We start from the raw sequence: 24,614 nt of genomic DNA, 5'->3' as shown, positions 1-24,614 counted from the left end.
CCAACACTGCGTTACTGAGATAAACCCTACTTGACCGTGTTGTACTATCCCTCTTACATATTGTTGGATTCTCTAGGCTGTAATTGTAAAAGGATCATTGAATCTGTGTTCCTGAGAGATAATAGTAGCTTTCTTGGAATCTCTTAGTCTCATTTTGGTATCAGGGTAGTTCTGGCCTGAGAATGAATAGAAAATTATCCCCTGTCCTTCAGTTTTCCTCTCAGTCCTGCTTTGGCAGCATCCTACCAACTTTGATATATTTTTATATTTGTTCAGTTTAAAATAATTCTTTTGAACATTCTCAAACATTTCATGCATATATAGCAATTTCCTTAAAATAAATTCATTAAACAAAAAACACTCTGAGTCAAGGACTGTTAGCAATTTTAACTCTTTTGATGTTTGTTGCTAAATTATTAGACAAAAAGGATTTTACAATTTACTCTCCCCCCAAAAAAGAAAGGGCTGGGCCAGGCACAGTGGCTCACACCTGTAATCTCAGCACTTTGGGAGGTCGAGCCAGGTGGATCACCTGAGGTCAGGAGTTCGAGACCAGCCTGCCCAAAATGATGAAACCCCATCACTGCTAAAAATATAAAAACTAACCAGGCGTGGTGGTGGACGCCTGTAATCCTAGCTACTCAGGAGGCTAAGGCAGGGGAATTGCTCGAACCCAGGAGACGGAGGTTGCAGTGAGCCAACACTGCGCCACTGCACTCCAGCCTCAGTGACAGAGTGACACTCTGTCTCAAAAAAAAAAAAAAAGAAATCTCATTTATCCATTTATCTTCATTCTCACCAGTATTTGGTCAAAAAGAAAAAAAAAAATGACCAAAAGATACTATTAAAATAATTGTAAATTATCTTTTATCTTTTGATTTATTCTTTGCCTTATGAGTTATTTAGACAACTATTATCTAATTTTGAAATATTTAGGACTTTTCCAGAAATCTTTCTCTTATTGATTTGCAATGAAGTTTTACTGTGAACAGCAAGCACACTTGGTTTGACTTGAATACTTTTAATGCATGGATGCTTGTTTTATGGCCCAGAGTGCATAGTGCATGCTGGCACACAGCCAGTGTGCACTCCAAGGGAACATGTATTCTGCTGCTATTGGATGAAGTGTTCTGTAAACGTCAAGTCAAGTGGGTTGTTGGTGTAGTTCATATCTTCTGAGTCTCACTCTGTCGCCCAGGCTGGAGTGCAGTGGCCGGATCTCAGCTCACTGCAAGCTCCGCCTCCCGGGTTTACGCCATTCTCCCGCCTCAGCCTCCCGAGTAGCTGGGACTACAGGTGCCCGCCACCTCGCCTGGCTAGTTTTTTTTTGTATTTTTTTTAGTAGAGACGGGGTTTCACCATGTTAGCCAGGATGGTCTCGATCTCCTGACCTCGTGATCCGCCTGTCTCGGCCTCCCAAAGTGCTGGGATTACAGGCTTGAGCCACCGCGCCCGGCCTCGTCTTTGTTTTTGTCAACTCATTAAACCAGTTACTAAAAGAGGGGTATTGAAATCTCTGATTGTAATTGTGGATTTGTCTAATTCTCCTGGCAGTTCTGTTTTTGCCTTGGTATCTTGAAGATCCATTTTCAGGTACATAAGTATTTGATTGTTAAGACCTCTTGATAGACCAATACTTTTGTCATTAGGACATGACTTTCATTATCTCAGATATTCTCTGCTTGAAATTTATTTTGTTTGATATTAACATAACTACTCTAGCTTTCCTGTAATTGGTGTTGGCATAGTACATCTTTTTCCATACTTTTGTTTTATTTTTTTACATTCTGAGTCTTCATAGTATTCTGATAAGCAACATATAGTTGTTTTTTGATATTATTTAATAATACTCAATAGTACAATCTGTGCTTTTAGACTATTTAGATTTGATGTGATTGTTGATGTGGTTACTTTTGTGTCTATCATCTTCTATTTGTTTTCTATCAATCCCATTGCTTCTATATTCCTTTTATCTTTTTATGTTGTTTTTATGGATTATTTGAGCATTTTTTAAACTCTGTATTGTGTTGGCTGTGTTTTGTCATCTTAGTGGTTGCTCTATGATTTTCAGTATGCATCTCTACTTTAACACAGTCTACCTTCAAGTGACTTCACTCAGATTATGGAAACCTTCCAATGATACATGTGTTCATTTATTCCTCCCCGTCTTTATGCTAGTCTTGTTATAGATTTACTTTTGCATATATTAGAATCCCTGCACTGTGTTGGAATTATTTCAGTGTAAATAGCCAATTATCCTTTAAAGAAATTTAAGTTTAAAAATTTGCTTTTGGGACTCTAATTACATATTAAACTACTTAAAGTTGTCCCTCAGTTTACTGATGACCTCCTCTTATTCTCCATATTTCATTAAGAATTGTTTATGTTATTTCTTCAAGTTTATTAATATTTTATCCTGTAATGTCTAATCTGATGTTAACTTCATCCAGTATATTTTTCATAACAGACATTGTAATTTTTATCTCTAGAAGCTTTGTTTGGACCTCATTATGCCTTTCCCCATCTCTACAAAACTTTGAACTTACAGACCAGAGTTACAATAACTATTTGACTTTCTTTGTCTGCCAATTTGTCATTTCTGAGTTGGTTCCTATTAATTAATCCTTCTCTTCATTATGGATCCTTTTTCATGCTTCTTTGCAGGTCTGTAATTTTTGATTGATGCCAGATAGTTTGTATTTTATATTTTTGGGTGGTAGATATTTTATATTTCTATTAATATTTTTACCTTTGTTCTGCGATGCACTTAAGTCAGTTGGAAACAAACAAAAACAAAAACAAAAATCCCAACAGTTGTTATCTTTTTCTTGAATAACTTGGCAAGCTGATTTTAAAATGTATATAAAAAAAAGTGTCAAGAGTGCTCAAGAACACTTGATAAAAAGGAACAAAGCTTGAGAAATTATTCTACCGGATATTAAGAATGAGGAGGAAGCTGTAGTAAGACAGTGTATTATCAGTGCAAGAACTGACAGAACAGACCAATGTAACAGAATAGAGATCCGATAAACAAGGCCACACATGTATAATGACTGACTGACGACAAAAGTGGTATTACAGGGTGATGGCAAAACTATTACCACTTAACAAATAGTATTGGGTAAATTGAATAATCATTTGGAAAAATAAAACTTGATCTCTTCCTTATATCACCTGCAAAGAATTAATTCCAGTTCGATTGTGAGTCTAAGTGTGAAAAGTGGAAAATACAAAGATTTTAGAAGGAAATATAAGAAAACATCATCATTTTGAAGTAAGCAAGGATTTCCTAAAGTGGACACCAAAATACAAAACACTAACTGAAACAGAAGAAACATGGAATGATTGTCACTTAAGAACTTCTGTTTATCAAGAGAAACTATTAGTACAGGGAAAAACTAATCCACAGAGAGAGAGAAAAAAAAAATTCCATCCAAAACTCTCGTATACCTCTCATGGGAATGTAAATTGGTACATCGTCTTTGGAAACCTCAAAGAATCCTACGTAGTTGATATAATTATATTCAGGTCTTCTTTGAATTGTGTCCCTTTAACACCTTCCCAGGAGGGATTTATCTTATGAAACCAATCTCAATTTGTATTTCTATTTTTTTAAAGTTAGACTGGAGAAGAAGGAAATTAAGCACAGAATGACTACAAGATTTTCAGAAGGAAAAAAGCAATGTATAAACATGAGTTAATATGCATTATTGTGTATAATAGTTATTTCTGAATAATTGATTTTGATGGAAATTCTTACTAAATATTCCAATTGTCTTCCAAGGGTGGTAGCTGTAAATGGCCTTAACAGTGTTTGCTTTTGGCTTCCCCACTCCTTGGCAGATTGTAGGTCTGAGTTGGTGACCACGTGGTAACAGTAGTTTAATAAGAATGTGCTGAAACTTCATAGTTCTATAAGAGAATATTTAGTTAGTCACTATCCCTGAGACCAAGCTCTGTTATATCCTAATTATGGAAATTTGAATTATATATAAGGAATCCCAGAAATCCATAAGCCACAATTATTACTACCTAGTGTTCCCTGTTCCTGTATTTCAGAGGTTATTTTCTGACCTCCTAGTATCAGAAGAACACCTGAAGTTCCAAATGCATTCATTCTCCTTGCTGAGGAAAGAGCAGGGCAGCTCCTTTGTTCAGGGCTTCTGAGAGCTGGAAGGAGAAGTAAGTGCCTGAGTGTTTGTGAACAGGAAGGAGGCGACTGTGCCATGCTGTGGCTAAGCTGCTGGCACAGAGATACACAGCCGAGTCCCCTTGCTCTGTGTGCTGGATCATCAGGGTGGAGATAGATCCCTCAGGCCTCTCTGCAGAGAACCGATCACTGAACAGCCCTGATCTGTCTTGTTGAGCTTCATTCTGGAAGTAAGTCAGAAACTCTGGGCCCTGCCCCAAGGTCTGTCGGTACCAGTAAAGGCGGTTGTGTTCGGAAATTGGAACACACTTGAAAGATACATTCTGTCCCGTCTTTGTGATCTTGTGTCTGGGGTCTTGGGAGACTCCAGCATCTGTGTGATCTGTGGAGATAGAAGTTGGGAACAGGAGGAAAACAATTGTAGTCATCACGCACACATAAACACACACACGCGCACACACACACACACAGACACAACGAGATTGCTTGGTGTTCTAAGGACTCACCTGCCCACAGGACACACAGGGCCACCCAGCAGAGGAGCCTGGTGCCCATGACAGGGTCAGGGCAGGATGCGAGCTTTACCAGATCAGGGTCACTGTGAGCAGGAGCAGAGGAGGAGGTACGTCCCTGTCCCCACAGAGCAGTTCCCACAGTGACATCACTGAGCCTCAGGATCACCTGATACTGATTAATTAAGTCTAAGATAGCAGTAACTCTGATGCGCACCACTTTATTATGTACCAGCAAGAAAGAAAACAATTACTGTCACTCATCAGAAACAATAAACAGTGTAACACCGTGAAGCATAGAATTCATGAAAAGTGATAAGTCAGAAGTGGGTTTCCACACACACAGCTTCTGTTAGGTCCGTTTTGTTTTCCCCACTCAGCCCTCCAGGGGGTTGCTGCCCGCATTCCACCCTCCACCTCTGGGAAGTCTTCTCACTTCTCTTATTCCTTTCACCTTGTCGGCTGGACGTGCCACCTGGCTGCTTCAACAGCACTTTACACAGAAGATCCCAGTACTGACTGTCAACCTTCCTTGGAGATCTCCTGTTTCTGGCTCTGTTCCTGCATTTTCCTGCCCATCCATGGTCTGGGTGGGAGTGGGAGGTGTTTGGGAAGTGAAGGAGAGAATTGCTGGTCTTTTTCCTGAAAGAGTTTGAATTCACAGCTCAGAGGGGTAAGGGAAGAAATGTTGCCTCCGGCAGGCACCAAGCTGAGTTGGGATCTTCAACTCATTCTAAAGGTTAAAAAAAGAACAATTAAACAATTCCCCATATGAATGTATTAATCTCAATACTGTTTCTTTTTTGTCTCCACTACTTATCACGACACCTCCTGTGTTTCTAAGTCACCTCTGAAATAAATAAATGTTCCACAGCCTTTAGAAAGAGTCAGAACGGTTTTACCCTTGACATTCTGATGGGAGTAGTACAATTAAAACATAGGGAGTTGAATTAATCCTTGGGGTTCCTAACAGTCTGTATTATGAGCAATTAATTTCTCATTTTCATCCTAACTTAACTCTCAAAACTCTATGGGCACCGTCTTTCATGTGAGGGACAATAGTCACAATTCCTCTCACCGCAGGCAAGTTAGACCCAGATTTGAGAAGATCCTGCAAAGTGGAGGAAAAGTTTGAAGCAAAGCAGAGGAGATGGTTGAGCAAGGTCTTTGCTGCTGGCAAAAGGAGACCCACAGAATCCCACGCCCCTAGGGGACATGTGTCCAGCTTATGGAGTGAGATGTTTGGTTGACCAGCTTGGAAAATGCCATTGTACCTTCAATCTCAGAAGTGCTACATCACAATAGTATAAAATTCATGCTGGTGCATTTCCAGCTGACATTGCTTCCCATAGATGATGCCAAAAGTAGCATGTATTCACACCTGTTACTGCTCCATCCCCGTTACCTGCTTTCAAGAGATCTGTGTGAGCACAGGGTCATGAATGGAGATAGAACCTGGAGCTAGGACCTATGAGGCTGTATAGGGAATGTTTGGAACTGAGGCACAGCAGTTGCAGGGACAGGGATTTCCCAAAAAGGTTTCTCGAGCCACCTGCTTCCAGGAGACAAAGCACAACTGAGCAGAGGAACGTGGAATCCCCTCATGCTCTGAAAGGGAAATTGTTGTTTTTAACACAGACCCCGTACGTTTTCAAAATACATGGTTCCTCTGGCAAGGCTTGGCATACTTAGAGCTGAGATTCCCCCAGGTGCATCCAGTACACACTTAGTTTTGAGAAACCAAGGCATGTCCAGCACCCAGGAGAAGAGCCTGGATCCCATGGGAGACTGAGCAGGTAGAGGCCGTTCGGAGCTCTGGTGCTGCAAGAGGCCAGGATCTGTCATGAACCTGTGCCTGGCAAGTGTGTGTCTGTGATGGTGCTGTTGCTGCTCATGTCACAGTTCACAGGTCTCCCTGGCATGGTTCAAGGTCCCTTTTCTTCCCACCCAGTCAGTTTTCTCCTGCACTAACTCCTACACAGCAAGGGGTACAGAGCTGAGAGAAGCTGGATTCAGAGTAGATCCCTATTCTCACAGGTTTTCTGGTGGTTCTCTGAATTGTGCTGCCTGACCCGCCTCTAGGTGTGGATCTGGGATGGGGATGGGAATGGGGATGGGAAGACCCCCTAGGTGTCCATCATAGCACATCTTCCTCTGTAGCTAACAAAGAATCAGAGACCTTTGCCTACTGGATTTTAATCCTGTTCGAAGGTCTTCACAGGTCTGAAACCACCTGCACATCCTGTAATAGTGAGGGTTTATGTTTTCAGAGTTATATTTTCAGGGTTTGTAAGGTGGACTTCTTATTTCAGATATATGAGTATATATATGAATATATTTTAACATCTCACATTCAATACCGATTCACAGTGTGGGTCATTACCTGTCATTTGTCTAGAAAGCTTTCTCATTCCTTGATCAAGCTGCATGGTGTAATCATGACTCTCCCAGTTGTCAAATCTTGACCTTCCTTCCATAGGGGCTGGGGACTACCTGGGATTTGATCCCTGTATGTACTCGTATATCTAAAATACTCTTCACTCAACCCTACTGCTTCACTTAACAGTTCTCCCTCTCCCTACCCCTTCTACTCCTGATAATCCTGCTCATTCCATGACCAATAATACTTCCAGGGTACTCAAGTAATAGAGTAACTTTAACCCTAACCCCCATAAGAATGGACCCACACATCAAGCCAATATTGGAAGTAAAACTTCACTTTAAAAAGCTACTAAAGAAAATGACCAAATGGCCCAGATTTTGCAAACTGCCAACACACTAAGTCCATCTTAGCTCTGTAGCACCAGCAAATTGTACCTGAAGGTGAGTCACTGCCACCATCTTCTGGGAGAAATTTGACTTGTGATTCCTCCAGGGTTTCATAAGCTTTCCCCTGGGATTTCTCTTTGTCTATTTCCTGAGCTCATCACCTTCTCCTAGACCCAGCCAACACCCTTTCACCCTTTCACCTCTCAACTTGCCAACAAGTTAGAGACTCTTAGAGTAGAAAAGGCCTTAGAAATAATCTTGTTTCCATTTCCAGGTGTGCTTTGGAAGGTGGACTTGTTGCTAACACAGCTACTTGTCTTTAATTTTCAAAGAAATTTTTCCCTCAGGTGTGCATCTGTGCTGAGACCTAAAAAATCCATTAGGAGAAGGAAGAGGGTTGCATCACAGCTACACAGCTTAGAATTTGATATAATATATCCTTTGTCTTCGACAGCCTGCGGCCACTCTGCCGTCTTCCCAACTGTCCCTCCCCACTGCCTGCGTTTCCTTTTCTGTGATTCAAAGAAAATAAGATTCACCCAATTTTAGAATACAGGAACATTTACCAATTTCTGCCCCATGAGAGTCTGTCTTTGAACTCTGAGGTATTTATTAAACAAACTGTGACTCCATTGGCCGTGCCATTTTTCCCTTCGTCACCAGCCTTCACAAAGCAAAGGAGATGTATAGGTGTTCACTTAACCTTGAAAATAAATTATCCCACCTTCCAACTACTTAAAAGAAAAACTGACTAAAATCAGATGGGATTCTAGTTAACATTGTTTTCCTCTACATTTAGTGTATGGGAAGTGACCACTTAGTTGCTTCTCCATCCCTCATTTTAACAACTCTTCACAGAGCTCCCTGGCTTAGTTTATCCACATTGATGTCTCTTCTACATCTTGTGAAGGGAATAATTTTTTTCAAAGCTCTGATCTTCTGGTTCCAGACCAATAACCACTTACCTGGCTAGTACCTCCCCACTGCCAACACCATGATACTTGTACCTGCAGTGCTGTAGGGTACACAGACCGCCCTACCCCTGGTATCCAATTTGAAAAAAAACCCGGATGGTTCTGGACTTCCCCTCCCTCAAACTCCAGTGACCCCTCTATCAATCCCACACAGAAGCAAGCAGTCTGTCCTTCATCTGCCTCCAACATTTATTAGCTCGGAGACCATGGGCAAGGCCATTCATTACCGTTCCTGGACTTTAACCTCATTTGGCCTCATCTATAAAACAAGACTAACATTCCCTTCAATGCTTTATGAGGATTAACTGAGATACTGTGTAGTCTCTGGTAGGTTTGATAAATGTCTATCCTTTTATCCCTTCCTATCTCCTCATGCAGGAGAAACCAATGGAGCTCTCAGACCTGCCAGGACTATGAGTGATGGAAAAGCTGGAATCATCAACTGAGTGGTGGAGTGAGGAGAACCAGGAAGCATAAATAGGCCATTCAGTCACTTTAGAAAAGATCTAGCAGAATTTAGGAGTCAGAAAATAGAGCACGAATGTACCTGTCTACCCTCATTATGCAATATGAAGCAGCTAATAGGAGCAAGTTAGGTCTATATCAACCAATCTGGAACAATAAAGACCAAGGTATATTAACAGAAGAGTATGCATGTGACAGGTAAAGTGTACAGGTGAACCCATTTTCTGTAGGTGTACTTGGATAGAAAGGTATGCATGAACACAGAAAAGAGGGGTGAAAAGAGGCAAACCAGAGTGTTAATATTGGTTACCAACGGAAGGTGGGATTGGATTTGAGAGCATTATTGAAATTTTCTTTATATGTTATTTAATTTGTTTATTTAAAAATCTTCACCACATACAAGCTTTAAGTTACACCTTTCATCTGGTGTCAGACTTTGTAGTTTCTAAATGGGCAAAGTATAGAGAGCTTCTGTTTATGGAACCCCCTATAGAGGCCCATTTTTTGTAATAAACCGAGGATAAAGTAAAAGGGCGCAAGCTCCTGGTGAACACAGCCAGTCTCTGACTGCTGAGGAGGGTGAGCATCGGGGTTGACACATTTGATGGTGAGGTCGGTTTGTGCTGATTATGAACTAATAAGGCTTCTACCCCTGAAAGTCTGATCACCACGGGGAAGTGGAGGATCTCACTCCTTGTTCTAGAACAGGCTTTGAATAGCCCCCTGATTGGAAAAGGAAGAGAAATGAGCACCCTCTAGTGCCTACATTTCCAAACTCAGTGAGAGCTCGTTTTACGTTTTTCAAGCTTATGTTTCTGATCCAATTAGTAGTAGTATTATGATGTCGATTGTAATGATATTCCAGCATTTATTAACAGCACACAGCTTTCTCAAATGCAGCTTTAGCGAGTGGGTGGAAGAAAATACTGCCCTAGGAAAGATGTTCTAACTTTGGTCTATATAAGGTTCAATTATTTAAAATAGCTAGTCTATTTTTGGTCTTTATTGCCTAAGAGGTAAAACTTCATTCGTCTTTAAAACTTGGATGCAAATCATTCCAGCAAAATTGGGGCTTCCTTCTATCTGTGGGCCATCCTTAGTGACTGTATATTTGATTATTTCCACCCAGGATGGCTCTCACAATTCCTCAGGGACTAATACATAGCCCTGCTCTGTAAATGGAGCCTCTGTCTCACAACCAGCCTTTCCTGACTGGCAAAGGAGAGGAACAAGCAAAGGTCTCTGCTCAGTGCCCTGCACCAAAATCAGGTGTGGGCTGGAGGAAGTTGGTGACCATGAGCTCTGTGTCTCTGGCATTGCCCACCAATTCATGGAAATGGACACCCATAATATCGCTCAGTGTATCAGGCACCATGGCCTCAAAGCCACCCAAAGGGATATTTGTGCCTTGGGAAAACTCTTCCTAAGAGAATGGGGAAGTCATTTGTTTTCTTCTTCATCACCTTTTAATTCCAGTGTTTGACATTATGTTTCTGATCACTCTCTCAGAGTGCTTAGGTGCCCTGTGTCTGTGAGACTCCCAAATCCAGGACCCCTGTGAGGGAAGGCGATTGAATAAGGAGACAAGCCAGGAGGGCGATGGGCAGATAGGAAATTCAGTCGTGTAGAAAGGCTTGTGATCTTGTAAATTTGTTTGAGTTCTTTGTAGGTTCTGGATATTAGCCCTTTGTCAGATGAGTAGATTGCAAAAATTTTCTCCCATTCTGTAGGTTGCCTGTTCACTCTGATAGTAGTTTCTTTTGCTGTGCAGAAGCTCTTTAGTTTAATGAGATCCCATTTGTCAATTTTGGCTTTTGCTGCCATTGCTTTTGGTGTTTTAGACATGAAGTCTTTGCCCATGCCTATGTCCTGAATGGTACTACCTAGGTTTTCCTCTAGGATTTTTATGGTATTAGGTCTAACATTTAAGTCTCTAATCCATCTTGAATTAATTTTCATATAAGGAGTAAGGAAAGGATCCAGTTTCAGCTTTCTACTTATGGCTAGCCAATTTTCCCAGCACCATTTATTAAATAGGGAATCCTTTCCCCATTTCTTGTTTCTCTCAGGTTTGTCAAAGATCAGATGGCTGTAGATGTGTGGTATTATTTCTGAGGACTCTGTTCTGTTCCATTGGTCTGTATCTCTGTTTTGGTACCAGTACCATGCTGTTTTGGTTACTGTAGCCTTGTAGTATAGTTTGAAGTCAGGTAGTGTGATGCCTCCAGCTTTGTTCTTTTGACTTAGGATTGTCTTGGAGATGCGGGCTCTTTTTTGGTTCCATATGAACTTTAAAGCAGTTTTTTCCAATTCTGTGAAGAAACTCATTGGTAGCTTGATGGGGATGGCATTGAATCTATAAATTACCTTGGGCAGTATGGCCATTTTCACGATATTGATTCTTCCTATCCATGAGCATGGTATGTTCTTCCATTTGTTTGTGTCCTCTTTTATTTCACCGAGCAGTGGTTTGTAGTTCTCCTTGAAGAGGTCCTTTACATCCCTTGTAAGTTAAACAACCCCATCAAAAAGTGGGCAAAGGATATGAACAGACATTTCTCAAAAGAAGACATTCATACAGCCAACAGACACATGAAAAAATGCTCATCATCACTGGCCATCAGAGAAATGCAAATCAAAACCACAATGAGATACCATCTCACACCAGTTAGAATGGCGATCATTAAAAAGTCAGGAAACAACAGGTGCTGGAGAGGATGTGGAGAAATAGGAACACTTTTACACTGTTGGTGGGATTGTAAACTAGTTCAACCATTATGGAAAACAGTATGGCGATTCCTCAAGGATGTAGAACTAGATGTACCATATGACCCAGCCATCCCATTACTGGGTATATACCCAAAGGATTATAAATTATGCTGCTATAAAGACACATGCACACGTATGTTTATTGCAGCACTATTCACAATAGCAAAGACTTGGAATCAACCCAAATGTCCATCAGTGACAGATTGGATTAAGAAAATGTGGCACATATACACCATGGAATACTATGTAGCCATAAAAAAGGATGAGTTTGAGTCCTTTGTAGGGACTTGGATGCAGCTGGAATCCATCATTCTTAGCAAACTATCACAAGAACAGAAAACCAAACACCGCATGTTCTCACTCATAGGTGGGAACTGAACAATGAGATCACTCGGACTCAGGAAGGGGAACATCACACACCGGGGCCTATCATGGGGAGGGGGGAGGGGGGAGGGATTGCATTGGGAGTTATACCTGATGTAAATGACGAGTTGATGGGTGCAGCACAGCAACATGGCACAAGTATACATATGTAACAAACCTGCACGTTATGCACATGTACCCTACAACTTAAAGTATAATAATAATAAATAAATTAAAAAAAAAAAAAAAAAGAAAGGCTTGTGATCCAGTGACTCATCCATGACAGGGATTTCTCATCTGTTTCCAGGACTCATTTGATCTTAGGAGGTGAAGGGATAGAGGGTCCCATTTAATGTGTACGGACTTCTGGAACAGTCTATGTGGGAACTCAGAGGGCCTTTCAATATCTGTTCTTTATTCTTTCAAGATTGATCAGTGGCACCTGGAACCGCTGTTGGTACTGACAATAAAATGGAGAACAAAACATCCACAATTTGTAAAATGATGCATTTTACAGTCTAGAATGCAAGAGAAGTGTCAAATAGTCACACAAAGTCAGAGAAAATGACTATGGTGCTAAATCTAAGAATATTAATGCATATTATAAGCTGTGAGCATTTACAATAAGGAGGTGCAGCCTAGGAAAACTGTTGAAGGAGTGTGTCCCTAGAGATGGTGGTAGCTAAACTGAGATTTGGAGAAAGAATAAAAAAGAAGAGACTTGTGATGACCCAGAGGTTACAACATGTAGTAGAAAGGTCTTTGGTGGGAGGAGCATGACGCATGAGGAATGGCCTGAACTGAGGCATCTGTGATTGACATGGAGATGAGGGTGCAGAGGAAGGGAGAGGACAGCTGGGAGCAGATATCACTTGGAGGAGGCTGAGGACTGATATGAGAGTGATGTGGGGAAGATGGAGTTGTGAAGAACATAGATTTGTGTTGTCAATGCTGTCTGCAAATAAACAATTTCAAATGAACTTTCCTTTCTGAGAGCAACTGAGTAAGAGGACTTCTGAGGTCAGAGCTGTAGGAGGGGCCTGGAAGAGAGGCTGCTTCTGCTCACATCACGGTGACATGTGTTCCCCCGTCCAGCTGAGACTGGCCTGGGAGAGCTGCTCAGAAATCTGAGGGCCCCAGCCTGGGCAGTATTGGGGAAACTCCTGTGGGACAATGTCTTCCACTGCCTGGATCATGGTCTCGTGAAGACAAGGCCACCTGTATCTTCCACTGAGCTCTATGTGCAGAGGAAAGTGGCTGTGGGGAGGAGGCTGGTGCAAGAGGGCATAGAGGTCTGGGAGAGGCTGTTGGACACCAAGGCCACCTATTTGGCTTTGAGAGAAAGGCACAGACCCTCAGGGATTTCTCTGTAGTGTGTGCTGGGATTAATCAGCTGTGCACCAGCTTCAGCTCCTATTAATGCCTACACATGTAGTCATGGATGACAGTCTCACGCATCTCCGTGCCACTTCATGTCTTGCCTTTGTTCTCTGGTATCTTAGGATCTGGTTGTCCCAGCTTCTGTAAAGTCTATGAAAGAAGGAGGTTAAGTGTCCAAGGAGGGACTCCAATAATGTAGACCAGAGGTAAAGGCTTAGGCTAGGATGTGGTTAGGCAAGAAAGAGGCTTTAGGGGACTCACCTGCCCCCGGGGGGCAGAAGGCCACACCACTGAGGAGTCTGGTGGTCATGGCAGGGTCAGGGAAAAATGGGCCAATAGTGGGGAGTTTTTACAACTTGTGTGTTGGGGACATAATTCCGGGCTGTAAGTAGAGCCAACTGGTGATTCCACTGCCCCTGCCAGCCAGTGACTCTGTCCTCTGCCTGCTATTCCTCCCTCTACCTGCTGCAACCTTCACCCTAGATTCAAGTCATAAACCTTCACCCATTTGGTCTCTGCTCCTGGCTGCCTTTCTTCTACAAGACAACACACTGACAAGGGTCGTGATCATTTGTCCTCCACCTACCATCAGCTCCTCCTACCATCACCTACCATCAGCTCCCAGTGTCCACTTTAGGGCTCTGTTTGACAGGCTATTTCTTCTTCACTGAACGTGTGTGCTTCCCTCCCATTCCTAGGTCTCTGGCTTATTTCTTACATAAGATATATTTCAGGTACATTTATTCTTAGTGGGGAAAATCCAAAATTAAATTTTAGCAGAGTAAATTGAGAAAACTATGCTTAGACATATATATGAGAAAGCGCTTTTTGTCTACACACGAAAAAAATTGTTATTTTGTTGCATTAAATTATATTCTTGTGCATCAAAAAACACCATAAAAATTAAAATATAAGTTGTAGACTGGGGAAAGACATGGGAAATGCATATAAATGATTTTTTTAAAGTGTGAAATTTAACATTCCTCAAAGTTGCTAATGAAGAGGCCATAGTAATGACCCCTGAAGACATCTGAGACTCTACTGCAGCCCTGCTGGTCACTAGAGGACAGTGTGAGGGCTCTGACTTACTGACCAGGATGCAGAAGGTGATGATGGAGCAGGGGAGTAAGTGGAAAATGTATGGACTAGTTTGTTTCCTACTTCTGGTCCTTACAAGCCAGGAGACATGGGAAAATGACTCAATGTCCCTGAGCCTCCCATCTATAAAGGAAGAATAAGAATGTTTGATGTGCAAGACTATTGAAAAGCTCTAAGCTATATAAGAAATGCAAAGAATCAAGCACACATCTGGGGCTCAGCAGTCACTCTTGTACTGAAGTTACCCAGGAAGTGACAAGCTGCAAGAGGATGCAGCAGAGAAGCGGGCACTCTCAGAGCACAGGAAACCTGGGCTCTGTTGGTTGGGAGAGCTTCATGCTCGGTAGGACAGAAGACATGCCTTCCAAACAACTGAAAGCTTCCCTTAAAGGAGTGGAACCCGGGTGGGGCCTACAGCTCTCAAGTGAAAGCTAAGGCAGGAAGTTTACATACAGAATGTCAGTGACTCTGCCGGGCTGTGCCAAGCTGCTGGCACAGAGATACAGGGCCGAGTCCCCCAGCAACAAGGCGCTCACATTCAGCTCAGAGCTATAGTTAGGGAACTGGTGACCTGAGAATCGATCAGCGAAGTTTCCTCTGCCTCTGTCTTCCCCCCGATAATACTGAAATATCAACTGGGGCCCCTGACCCAGGGCCTGTTGGTACCAGGACACAGTGTTGTGCCCAGAGATAGGAGAGCATCTCAGAGTCACTTGCTGTCCTCTCATTTTGATCAGGTGCGTGGGACTTTGGACGACTCCAGCGTCCACTGGGCCTGTGGGAAAAGCAGGTGGAGGATGAGCTCAGGAGACAGCCTGGAGGCCCTCCCCAAGGTAAAGTGGAGGACACAGGGGTGGGAAAGCTGAGAATGGGGCTGCTGTCCAGTGCACAGGACTCACCTGCTCCCAGGAGACAGAGCAGCGCCCAGCAGAGGAGCCCGGGGCCCATGGCACAGTGGGGCAGGCAGCACTGCACCTGATGCAGGGCTTGGTCCTCCTGGGGAAGAGCTGAGTGAGTTCTGGGCCTTGATTTCCTGATGAGAGGGGTATCCTGTGATGTCGCTTTCCTGTGTCCTCCCCACGCAGGCTTCCTTAGGTCTAGTGCTCCACGGACCCTGGACTCTACCTGTCCTGCAGAGCTGGAGGGATGGGTGAAGGCAGAAGCTTCTGTGATGATACAGTTGATCCTCTGCCTACACCTCCCCACTCACAGGCTGCCTCATCACCCTCTCACCTTCCTCTCACCTAGTGCTGCAGTGCTCCATGCTGGAGCTCACACACCTGCCCATCAGCAGAGGGTGAGGAGCCTGTGATTAAACCTCAGGTTCCAGCTCTTCCTGACTGTCCTCACATCATCTCTCTGATGCTAAATTCACACCAATGTTTCTTATCATATTTTCCTGTCCCAGGCAACATTCCCAGCCCCTTTCCTGAGTGGCCAGCGGTGCAGAGTCCCCAATATCAGGTCCATCTGATCAGATCCAAAGCAGACCTGGGTTGTCTGTAAATTATCAAGAGTACAGTTTCCCCAGAAATTATTCTGGGGCCTCATCAGCTCACAGCACAGACCTAACCAGCTTGGGACTCAGCATCCTCAAGGCCATCCTATATGTAGTGCTCTGGACAGATCCACCGTGCGTTCAGATCCACCGTGCCTTCAGAAGCTGACCCCAGTGTATCATGTTAACTGTCTCCCCTTTTCTCTAACTCCAGAGTGAGTTTGGCTTATGGGAGACAGGACAGCAGAGGGAGGTAGGATCCCCATCTGTGCTGGTTTGCAAAATCTATTCCCTTGGCTCCCTTCTTGCTGGGTTAAAATTCCTGGTGCCTGGAAGTAGTCACACAGGAGCCTGAATGCTTAGCCGCTTAGATACTTCTTTCAGCAGATATCCTAGCAAATGGGTCATAATTTTTTTATTCCCTAAAGTCCTAGAACAGGACATAATTTTGCCAAGGTTTTTGCTACTTACAACAAGGATAACATTTACTTCAATTTCTGATACCCTGTTCCTCATTTCCCCCTGAGCCTTCACCAGAATTGTCCTTCTTGCTCTGTTTTCAGCAGTCGAGGCTTTTGCTAGTCTGCTTCTCCGCATTCTTCCAACCTCTATCCATTACCCGTTTGCCCTTAACCAAAACTGTTTCCACATTTTCAGGTACTTGTCATAGCAACAGCCTCACTCTCAGCACCATGTTTGCTTTCAATTTCTTTCCTACTGCTATAGAGAAATTCCACAGACTGGGTAATTTACAAAGACAACAGAATTATTTGGCTTATAGATCTGGAGACTGGGAAGTCCAAGATCAAAGGGCTATAACTGATGAGGGCCTCCTGTTGTTATCAAAGGCAGTAGGAAGGGGAAGCAAGCACCGAAGTCAGAGGAAATGACTGAATTCACCCTTTTTATCAGAAAACCATTCCCAAGACCATGAATTCGCTCCCACAATAAGGGCATTGATCTCTTTCTGAGGGCAGATCCCTCATGACCTAGTCATAACTGTCCCACCTCCCAATACCATCACATTGACAAATTTCAACATGAGCTTTCTTGGGGACATGGAAGCGTAGCACACACATCTACACTGAGTCAGTATTTCCACTCTTATGTCTATACTTAAAAGAAAATTTAAAAAAAGAATGCGTATGTCCACAAGAAAGAATTCCACAAGTATGTTCACAACAACTTTATTCGTAATAGTTGAAGACAGGAGTAATGTGGATCTCCATCAACAGGAGCATGGATCAACAAGCTGTGGTGTATTTATGCCATGGAATATTAGTCTTAAGAAAGAATGACCTACTGATACAACAATATGAATACACTTCAGAAATACTAATTTTGGAGGAAAATAACTCAATAAAAATGTTATATAATTCCATTTATATGGAGTTCAGGAACAGACCAACCTAGTCAATGGTAATTAAAATAAGAAAAGTTTTGGCCAGGCGCAGTGGCTCATGCCTGTAATCCCAAAAATTTGGGAGGCTGAGGCGGGCAGATCATGAGGTCAGGAGTTCGAGACCATCGTGGCTAACATGGTGAAACCCTGTCTCTACTAAAAATAGAAAAAATTAGCCGGGTGTGGTGGGCATCTGTAGTCCCAGCTACTCCAGAGGCTGAGGCAAGAGAACGGTGTGAACCTGGGAGGCGGAGCTTGCAGTGAGCTGAGATCACGCCACTGCACTCAAGCCTGGGCTATAGAGTGAGAGTTGGTCTCTAAATAAATAAAGAAATAAATAAGAAAAGTTTTTATTTCTGGGATAGAAATTGATTGGAAAGGAGCATGATGACACTTTCCTGCACGACGGAAATTTTTTCATAATCATTTCAGTTACTGTTGCACTGGCATATGTGCATTTGTCAAAATGTACCAGGATGTCCTTGTATTAATATTTCTGTTTTACTCTCTATTGTGTTTTCATAAAAGGTATTACTAAAAAGTAAACAGCTAAATTGCATAAAATATGGGAGTCATTTACAAATGTATGCTTGTATTCTGTATAGCCCAATTTTAAAATGAATCACACAAAAATGAGAAAAGACAGGAACGCACCTATCTGTATAAGTTATGGAGAATGTGAATAGTGCTTGGTGACTGAAGTGGCAACATTGAAATTTGGCATCAAAATAAGCTCAACTGCTGAGTGGGCTGAAAAACAACTAGGACCAAAATCAAGGAAAGCTGTAGACAAACAAAAACTTTAAAAAATATCTTCATATGCTGTTGACATCATTCTGAGAACCATGAGCTGCTACAAATTTCATAACTTGGAAAATTGGGCATTCATCAGTCTCACAATTGAGACTTTCCTTTCATTTTTGCTTTGAACAGATTGGCCAATTTTTGAATTGATTTTTTTGCCAAGCAAGAAGCTTACTCTCCTCTTTGTGAGTGGGGTCCTGGGTGACCTGGGCCTCCCCCTTTGGCAGCCTCACAGAGGGGAGTTGGGCACAGCACAGACACATGGGCTTCCCTGCACATGCGGTTTGCACTCCCTGTAAAGCCCAGCTGTGGACCTCACAGTCCTGTAGTTAATGGATCCAAACTAAAGAAACCTTGCTTTCAGCTTCACCTGTTAGTGCTAAAGAGGCGTCAGCTTTACCTGTTAGTGCTAAAGAGGGATACAGGCTGGATAAAAATAAAAAGTTTGCTCAATATTATTCTGTAATATTTAACAAGAAAATCCATTGAGGAGTTCGTGGATTTTCATCCAAGCAAAAGTCATGATAATAGCTGAATTCCTTCCTTAATCTACCCTGATAGGACTCAAACACTGCTCTATGCCCACAAGTACTTAGTACAGACTTATGTATAGTCTCTTTTGTATAATTCTACTAGTCTGTTATCTTCAGGTCTAACGCCACAGTTTGCTGCATCTACTAACATTTTCCTTCAATAGTTTGTTTACTTAGGTGTTTCAGAAATTGTTATCAATATTTTTTGTCCTCCAGAGAACACACGCTCTGTGCCCAATGGAATCTCAGCCAAGGTGATGTTATCAGTAAGACTTATGAAGTTGTAGAATCCCAGAACACTCAACAGGTAAAAGGTGTCACCTGCTGAGACCTGCAGAGAGGATGAGGTGCAGCAGAGATGCACTGGGATCAGGGCACAACCCACCCTTCACTTGTCCCTTTTCCTCTGAGGCAGTTGCTCCTCTGTCTGCACCTGCCCCGACACCAAGGCTGCCTGGCCAACATTCTTCAACTGTAGATCTCATTAAAGATTAGAGGGACTTCCCGCCTCTTGCACAGCTGTAGGTAGCCTGGCAATAACGGAAAACTGCTGCAACATCTGCATAATATTGCATCCAAGCCCTAATTTTTCTTAACCCTTTCCCTCCTAGGCTGCTCTCCCAGAATCCCCAGAGCCCTTCAGATCCCAGTGGACCACAGTGCCGTCTTGTGGCCAATAAGTGAAGTTTCATCATTGTTTATTCTGCAGTGGCCCAAGGAATGCTGGGAAGTGTCTGCAGAGTGAGCTGGAAAAGTATTCCAGAAGCGCCATTCCGCACGTTTTATGAGCAGCTTCCCTAAACCCTAATTCCAACATTAGTTCTAACCCTGACTGTTGCTTTCAGTTACCAATCTTAATATCCCACCCTCACTCTGAATAACTCTTATCACATAGCTCCAGTTATAGTCCAACTTTTTCTCCCTTAAAACTACCATCTAAAGAGAGAGGAACAAAATGAGAGGAACGAAAGGAGGTAATATTTGGTTTTAAATAGTAAGAAAACATGTACACTGAAACACAAAGAGATTATTTAATCTGAATCACTAAACAAAAACGTCCTCCAAAAATGACAATGTTACCCCAACAGTATAGACCAGCAAAAGGTGAAGTCAAATGTCTATTAATAAAAAGTAAAATTGAAATATATAAAATGAGACCTCTTACAAGGCAACAAGCAATGGTGGTGGGAGCAGTACCTAATGCAGAAAATAAGGATGGATATAGCTAAGACTAGCAAAGGGGTTGTTTCAGGAAATGATCAGCTTGTACAATGCACATCCACTGATCTGAGCAGCAAACAGGGAAGAGATGATTCCGGCCAAGGCAGAGGAACAGCGGGAGATGAGAACACGCTGGTGCAAAATAGTGTCATAAGGAAGCAAATCAGCCTGGGCACTGTGGATTACATGACTTTTCTTTCTCCTGTCTCCTGTGACAGCTGAACTGGGCCATTTTCCTCTCCAAGGATTTGTTCCTGCACCCTGAGTTAGATGCCCCTGGGATTTGCTCCTCCTCAGCTTCCCATGGGCGAACTCCCTCTCCCTCCTTGTTCAGCACAGTCTGAAGGAGAGGTCATCTCTCCCTCCCCTTCAATCCCACAGTATTAGGGATTGGCACAGACTTCTCAATCGGCATCAACCTCTCTCATGGCATGCTCACATGCCTCCTAACTGAGCCTTTTCATTTCCACTAGACTGAAAGTTAGATGTGGGCAATGAAATCCAACACCTTTATCATAGGATGCACAAGTGACTACTCTCAAAATTATTGCTGTTTCTTTCACTGCCTTGGATTATAGCTAAACAGGAAAAAAAGGCACAATTTCTTAATGTGACTTAACCACAAAAACCTTCCCAAGTGCCAAAAACAATATAACTACCAAGGGATTGCACTCCTCATTGGTGAGATGGCAAAAAAAAAAAAAAAAAAAAAAAAAAAAAAAAAAAAAAAAAAACAGAAAACAAAGAAAATTTTGTCAAATACTTTAAAAGAGACCCAGAATTCCAGTCCCTCTTATACAAACATTATTGTACAGCCTCCTTCTAACTAAGAGACAGGCAGAGCCATCCCTGTGCCTGCACCTGGCAGGAAAGCCCTGCTGGAGTCTGTGGGGAGCTGGCGAGGATGAACCTTGGTGACTCTGCCCCCAGAGCAGGGATTCTCAGGGAGCTCTGGACAACTTCCAGGGACTCAGATGGAGAGTGGCCATACTCAGTCTTGGAGAGGATAATATGTGGGATGAAAGGAGAATACTTTAGGCTGACCTCTCAGCCTAAAGTAAAAGCAGAGTCATTCCTGACTGGGGTGGAGCTGCTTAGTTTCCAAAGCAAAAAAGTCCTTGTTTCAGGGTCTGCTGGTGACACAGAAGAATAGTGGGGCTATACGTGGTTCACAACCTAGAGTTGCTGCTTGGCCATCTGTGTTCCCAATGACTCCAGCATCTGAATATTCTATGTGAGGAAAGATAATTTGTAAATAATGAACTGGTTCAGGGATACCTTTAGGGACATTCAAAATGGTTGTCATGTTCTAGATTCGCATGCTTGTAGCAAAAACAGAGCTACAGAGCAAGAGAATTTGGGAGTTGAATAGAAATAGGAATAATCGAGGCCCCCTTAGATGATGGCTTCTAAGAACAAGAGTAGAGGGGAGATAAATTCTGAGCCCTTTTGTCCCCACAAGACATGGCATAACAGGGACATCAGAAAATACTCCAGTGATGTGCTGCTAAACTGGTTGTCTGTGAAGGCCGGGGCATGGCTGGTAGCATTTGCTAATTTCTGTTGTACCAGCATCCCCACCATGGCAGATTTCAAGCGGCCAACACGGCTTCACTGAATGAGGAGCTGGGAAGAGTATGCCTATTTGGTTCTTCTGAGTCACACAAGTTGCCTCCAGCACATCCCTAGACTCAAGAGCAAAGCTTTCAAAGTTCTTCAATGCTTCCTACTCAACACACTAAAAATGAGGCCACAGCAACTATAGCACACCCGATTATTTTCATGATAGGATCAGAGTGTGAGATCCTGGGTCTTGGAATGGACAAAGGGACATTTGTGCAGAAAAGGGATTTCTGAATCCTCTGAAGCTGCTGAGACCACAGAGCAAAGAGCTATGCTGGTTGGTTGGGGAGCCACTAGCCTTTGACTTGAAGTAATTGCAATGAAATGTTTCTCCTGCTTAACTTAACAGAATGATTTCGTTAGAACAGAAACCCCTATTCCTTCCTATTTGTTCGTTAGTAACGTCTGCCCTTTGCTCCTTTTGCATGTTCATTCTCAGTATAAATTGGAAGCCCTGCTCACTTTTCTTACATGTTCTTGCAGCACCGTTTACAACTGTGGACTGTGTTCTCTTCAGCCTTAGTGTCAGAGCTTGTCCACTGTTAGGACCAGGGGTCTCAGGAGTCACATGGAGGAAAGTGAGAACAGTTAGAGAGGAGGTCTAGGAAGACAAGGAATTCCCATCTGTGCCCTTGCCTTACTTAGTCCCAGGAGACACAGTGCACCCGAGCAAGGAGCGATTTGATGAGGACACAAGAAAAAGTGGGTCCAGAGCAACTCCCCGCCAGTAACCATCATTCTCTGAGGAAAGAAATTTGGTGTCTGTACCACCACAATTTCTGATCAGTGAGTTTGGAAGGACTATGATGCCCCTCCATTTTTTTTTTTTTTTTTTTTTGAGACGGAGTCTCGCTCTGTCACCCATGCTGGAGTGCAGTGGCGCCATCTCAGCTCACTGCAAGCTCCGCCTCCTGGGTTCATGCCATTCTCCTTCCTCAGTCTCTCGAGTAGCTGAGACTACAGGTGCCCGCCACCACGCCCGGCTAATTTTTGTATTTTTAGTAGAGATGGGTTTCACCGTGTTAGCCAGGTTGGTCTCAATCTCCTGACCTCGTGATCTGCCCACTTAGGCCTCCCAAAGTGCTGGGATTACAGGCGTAGGCCACCGTGCCCGGCTGATGCCCCTCTTAGCTATGAAAAATTCAGGGCACCTCTGTCATGGCTGTGTCTGGGACACTGAGTCCCAGACTTGGCGAAGTGGGCTGTTGCCGAGGACTCTCAGAAACCCATAATCCATAATCACATCAGCTCTGACCAGTGCGTTTGATTTCATAGATACAAACTGCAGCATCACCCACAGACAAGTGGAAGATTCTATTGCAATATAATCATTGTACTTCTATTTATAGCAAGTACTATATAACACTGTATATTATGAAAAATAAAATAAAAAGGAATAGTTTCAATATTAAAAATAAAACACTTCTTGAGTTAAAGTCCTCAGGAAAATTATTTCAAATCAAATGAGTTGGACAACAACGAAAACACTGAGTCTAAAAATCAGATTTCCTGAGGGAATCAAGGTGAACTGGCAGCAGTGGTGAATGCATGCCTGTGTCTATCAGAACAGCAGCAATGGCAAATGGAAACAAAATAAAGGGTACATGTGGCTTAAAGTAGGCAGAAGAAATGAAGTCTTATTGTTATCATGATTGTATTTATCACGTAAGGACCACAAAAGTTGCAAAGACCTTTACTTCTACAGGAAGAGAGGTTTGATATTTTGTTGCAGAAACTTCCAAGGTGACAGGGATAGAAGAGGCTTCAGAAGAAAGATGTTTCTGGGGATGTAGCCTCAGACCTTCCAGATGCCCCAACATATGCAGAAGAGGCGTGTTTCCTGCCCTTGACAACCTCATGGATGTGGGCAACACAGCAGCCTCCAAGACCTATAGAAGATGCATGTCTGCCCTGAAGGCCGAGGCTAAGACACCCACTCCTTGCTTGAAGAAGTGAGCTGGTTCCGAGGACTCCTAGAGTGCAGCGGGCCGTGATTGTTTTCACCACCTACATTTGTAGTCACTGTGTTTCAGAAATGAATCTGTGGTCTGTTTCTACCCAAAGGACAGCCGATGTCCAAATCTACTCCTTTCCCATGAAAAGTGAGGAGCAAAGAGAAGCCTCTGTCAAGGGTCTCTGGGAACTGCAGGAGAGCGAAGGATGAGGTTTGTGAACAGGAAGGAGGTGACTGTGCCACGCTGTGGCTAAGCTGCTGGCACAGAGATACACGGCCGAGTCCTGCTGCTCTGTTCGCTGGATCGTCAGAGTGGAGACAGATCCCTCAGGCCTCTCTGCAGAGAACCGATCATTGGGCAGCCCTGATTTGTCTGGTTGAGCTTTATAATTGAAGTAAGTCAGAAACTCTGGGCCCTGCCCCAGGGCCTGTTGGTACCAATAGAGGGCTGCATGACCCGAAATTGGATCACACCTCAGAGCTACATCCTGTCCCTTCTTTATTACTTTGTACCTGGGAGACTGGGAGACTCCAGCACCTGTGTGATCTGTGGAAATAGAATTTGGCAACAGAATAAGGAAAACATTTGTAATCATCACACACACAGACACACACACGCACACACGCACACACACACGCACACACACACACCTACATACAGAAAAAAAAATGAAACTACTTGGTGTTCTGAGGACTCACCTGTCCCTAGGAAACCCAGGACCACCCAGCAGAGGAGCCTGGTGCCCATGGCAGGGTCAGGCCAGGACGGGGGCGTTACCAGATCAGTGTCACTGTGAGCAGGAGCAGAGGATGACGGACGTCCTTGTCCCCACAGGGCAGTTCCCACAGTGACATCACTTCCTCTCTCAATCCCCAGGACCTCAGGGTCACAGCATTTATACTAGAACACACTTGGGTGACACTTTAAATATTTATAACCTCTGTTTTAACAATATCAATGTATGGCTCATCGTTTTGGGCTCCAGAGCTGTCTGTACCCGGAGGCCTCACACTGCATCTCTGAGTTCATCTTCTCATCCTACAGCCGCTCCTCTGTCTGCTGGACATGTCCTGTAGGATGCACCAACACTGCCCCTAA

At 43.3% G+C, this 24,614-nt stretch overlaps 1 protein-coding gene and 1 long non-coding RNA gene across 2 annotated transcripts in view; one reads left to right on the top strand and one right to left on the bottom strand.

The window, feature by feature from the left end:
* Window positions 1-23,624, top strand: part of LOC144339997 (uncharacterized) — an 87,072-nt gene extending 63,448 nt beyond the window's left edge. The window contains exons 4-5 of the mRNA XM_077997591.1: window positions 15,218-15,313; window positions 19,329-23,624. Coding sequence (XP_077853717.1) covers window positions 15,218-15,313; window positions 19,329-19,462 — 230 coding nt within the window. The 3' untranslated portion in view covers window positions 19,463-23,624. The remainder of the gene's footprint in view (window positions 1-15,217; window positions 15,314-19,328) is intronic.
* Window positions 23,625-23,765: 141 nt separating this feature from the next.
* Window positions 23,766-24,307, bottom strand: LOC106992446 (uncharacterized). The gene is made up of 3 exons (XR_013415670.1): window positions 24,215-24,307; window positions 24,029-24,062; window positions 23,766-23,852 (listed from the first exon to the last, which is right to left on the bottom strand). It is a non-coding gene; the product is annotated as an uncharacterized LOC106992446 (long non-coding RNA).
* Window positions 24,308-24,614: the final 307 nt, after the last annotated feature.

The sequence above is a fragment of the Macaca mulatta genome, chromosome 3 (genome assembly GCF_049350105.2).
Source record: "Macaca mulatta isolate MMU2019108-1 chromosome 3, T2T-MMU8v2.0, whole genome shotgun sequence".
In the NCBI taxonomy this organism is placed as follows: domain Eukaryota; kingdom Metazoa; phylum Chordata; class Mammalia; order Primates; family Cercopithecidae; genus Macaca; species Macaca mulatta.
This window is presented reverse-complemented; position numbering and strand designations above follow the sequence as displayed.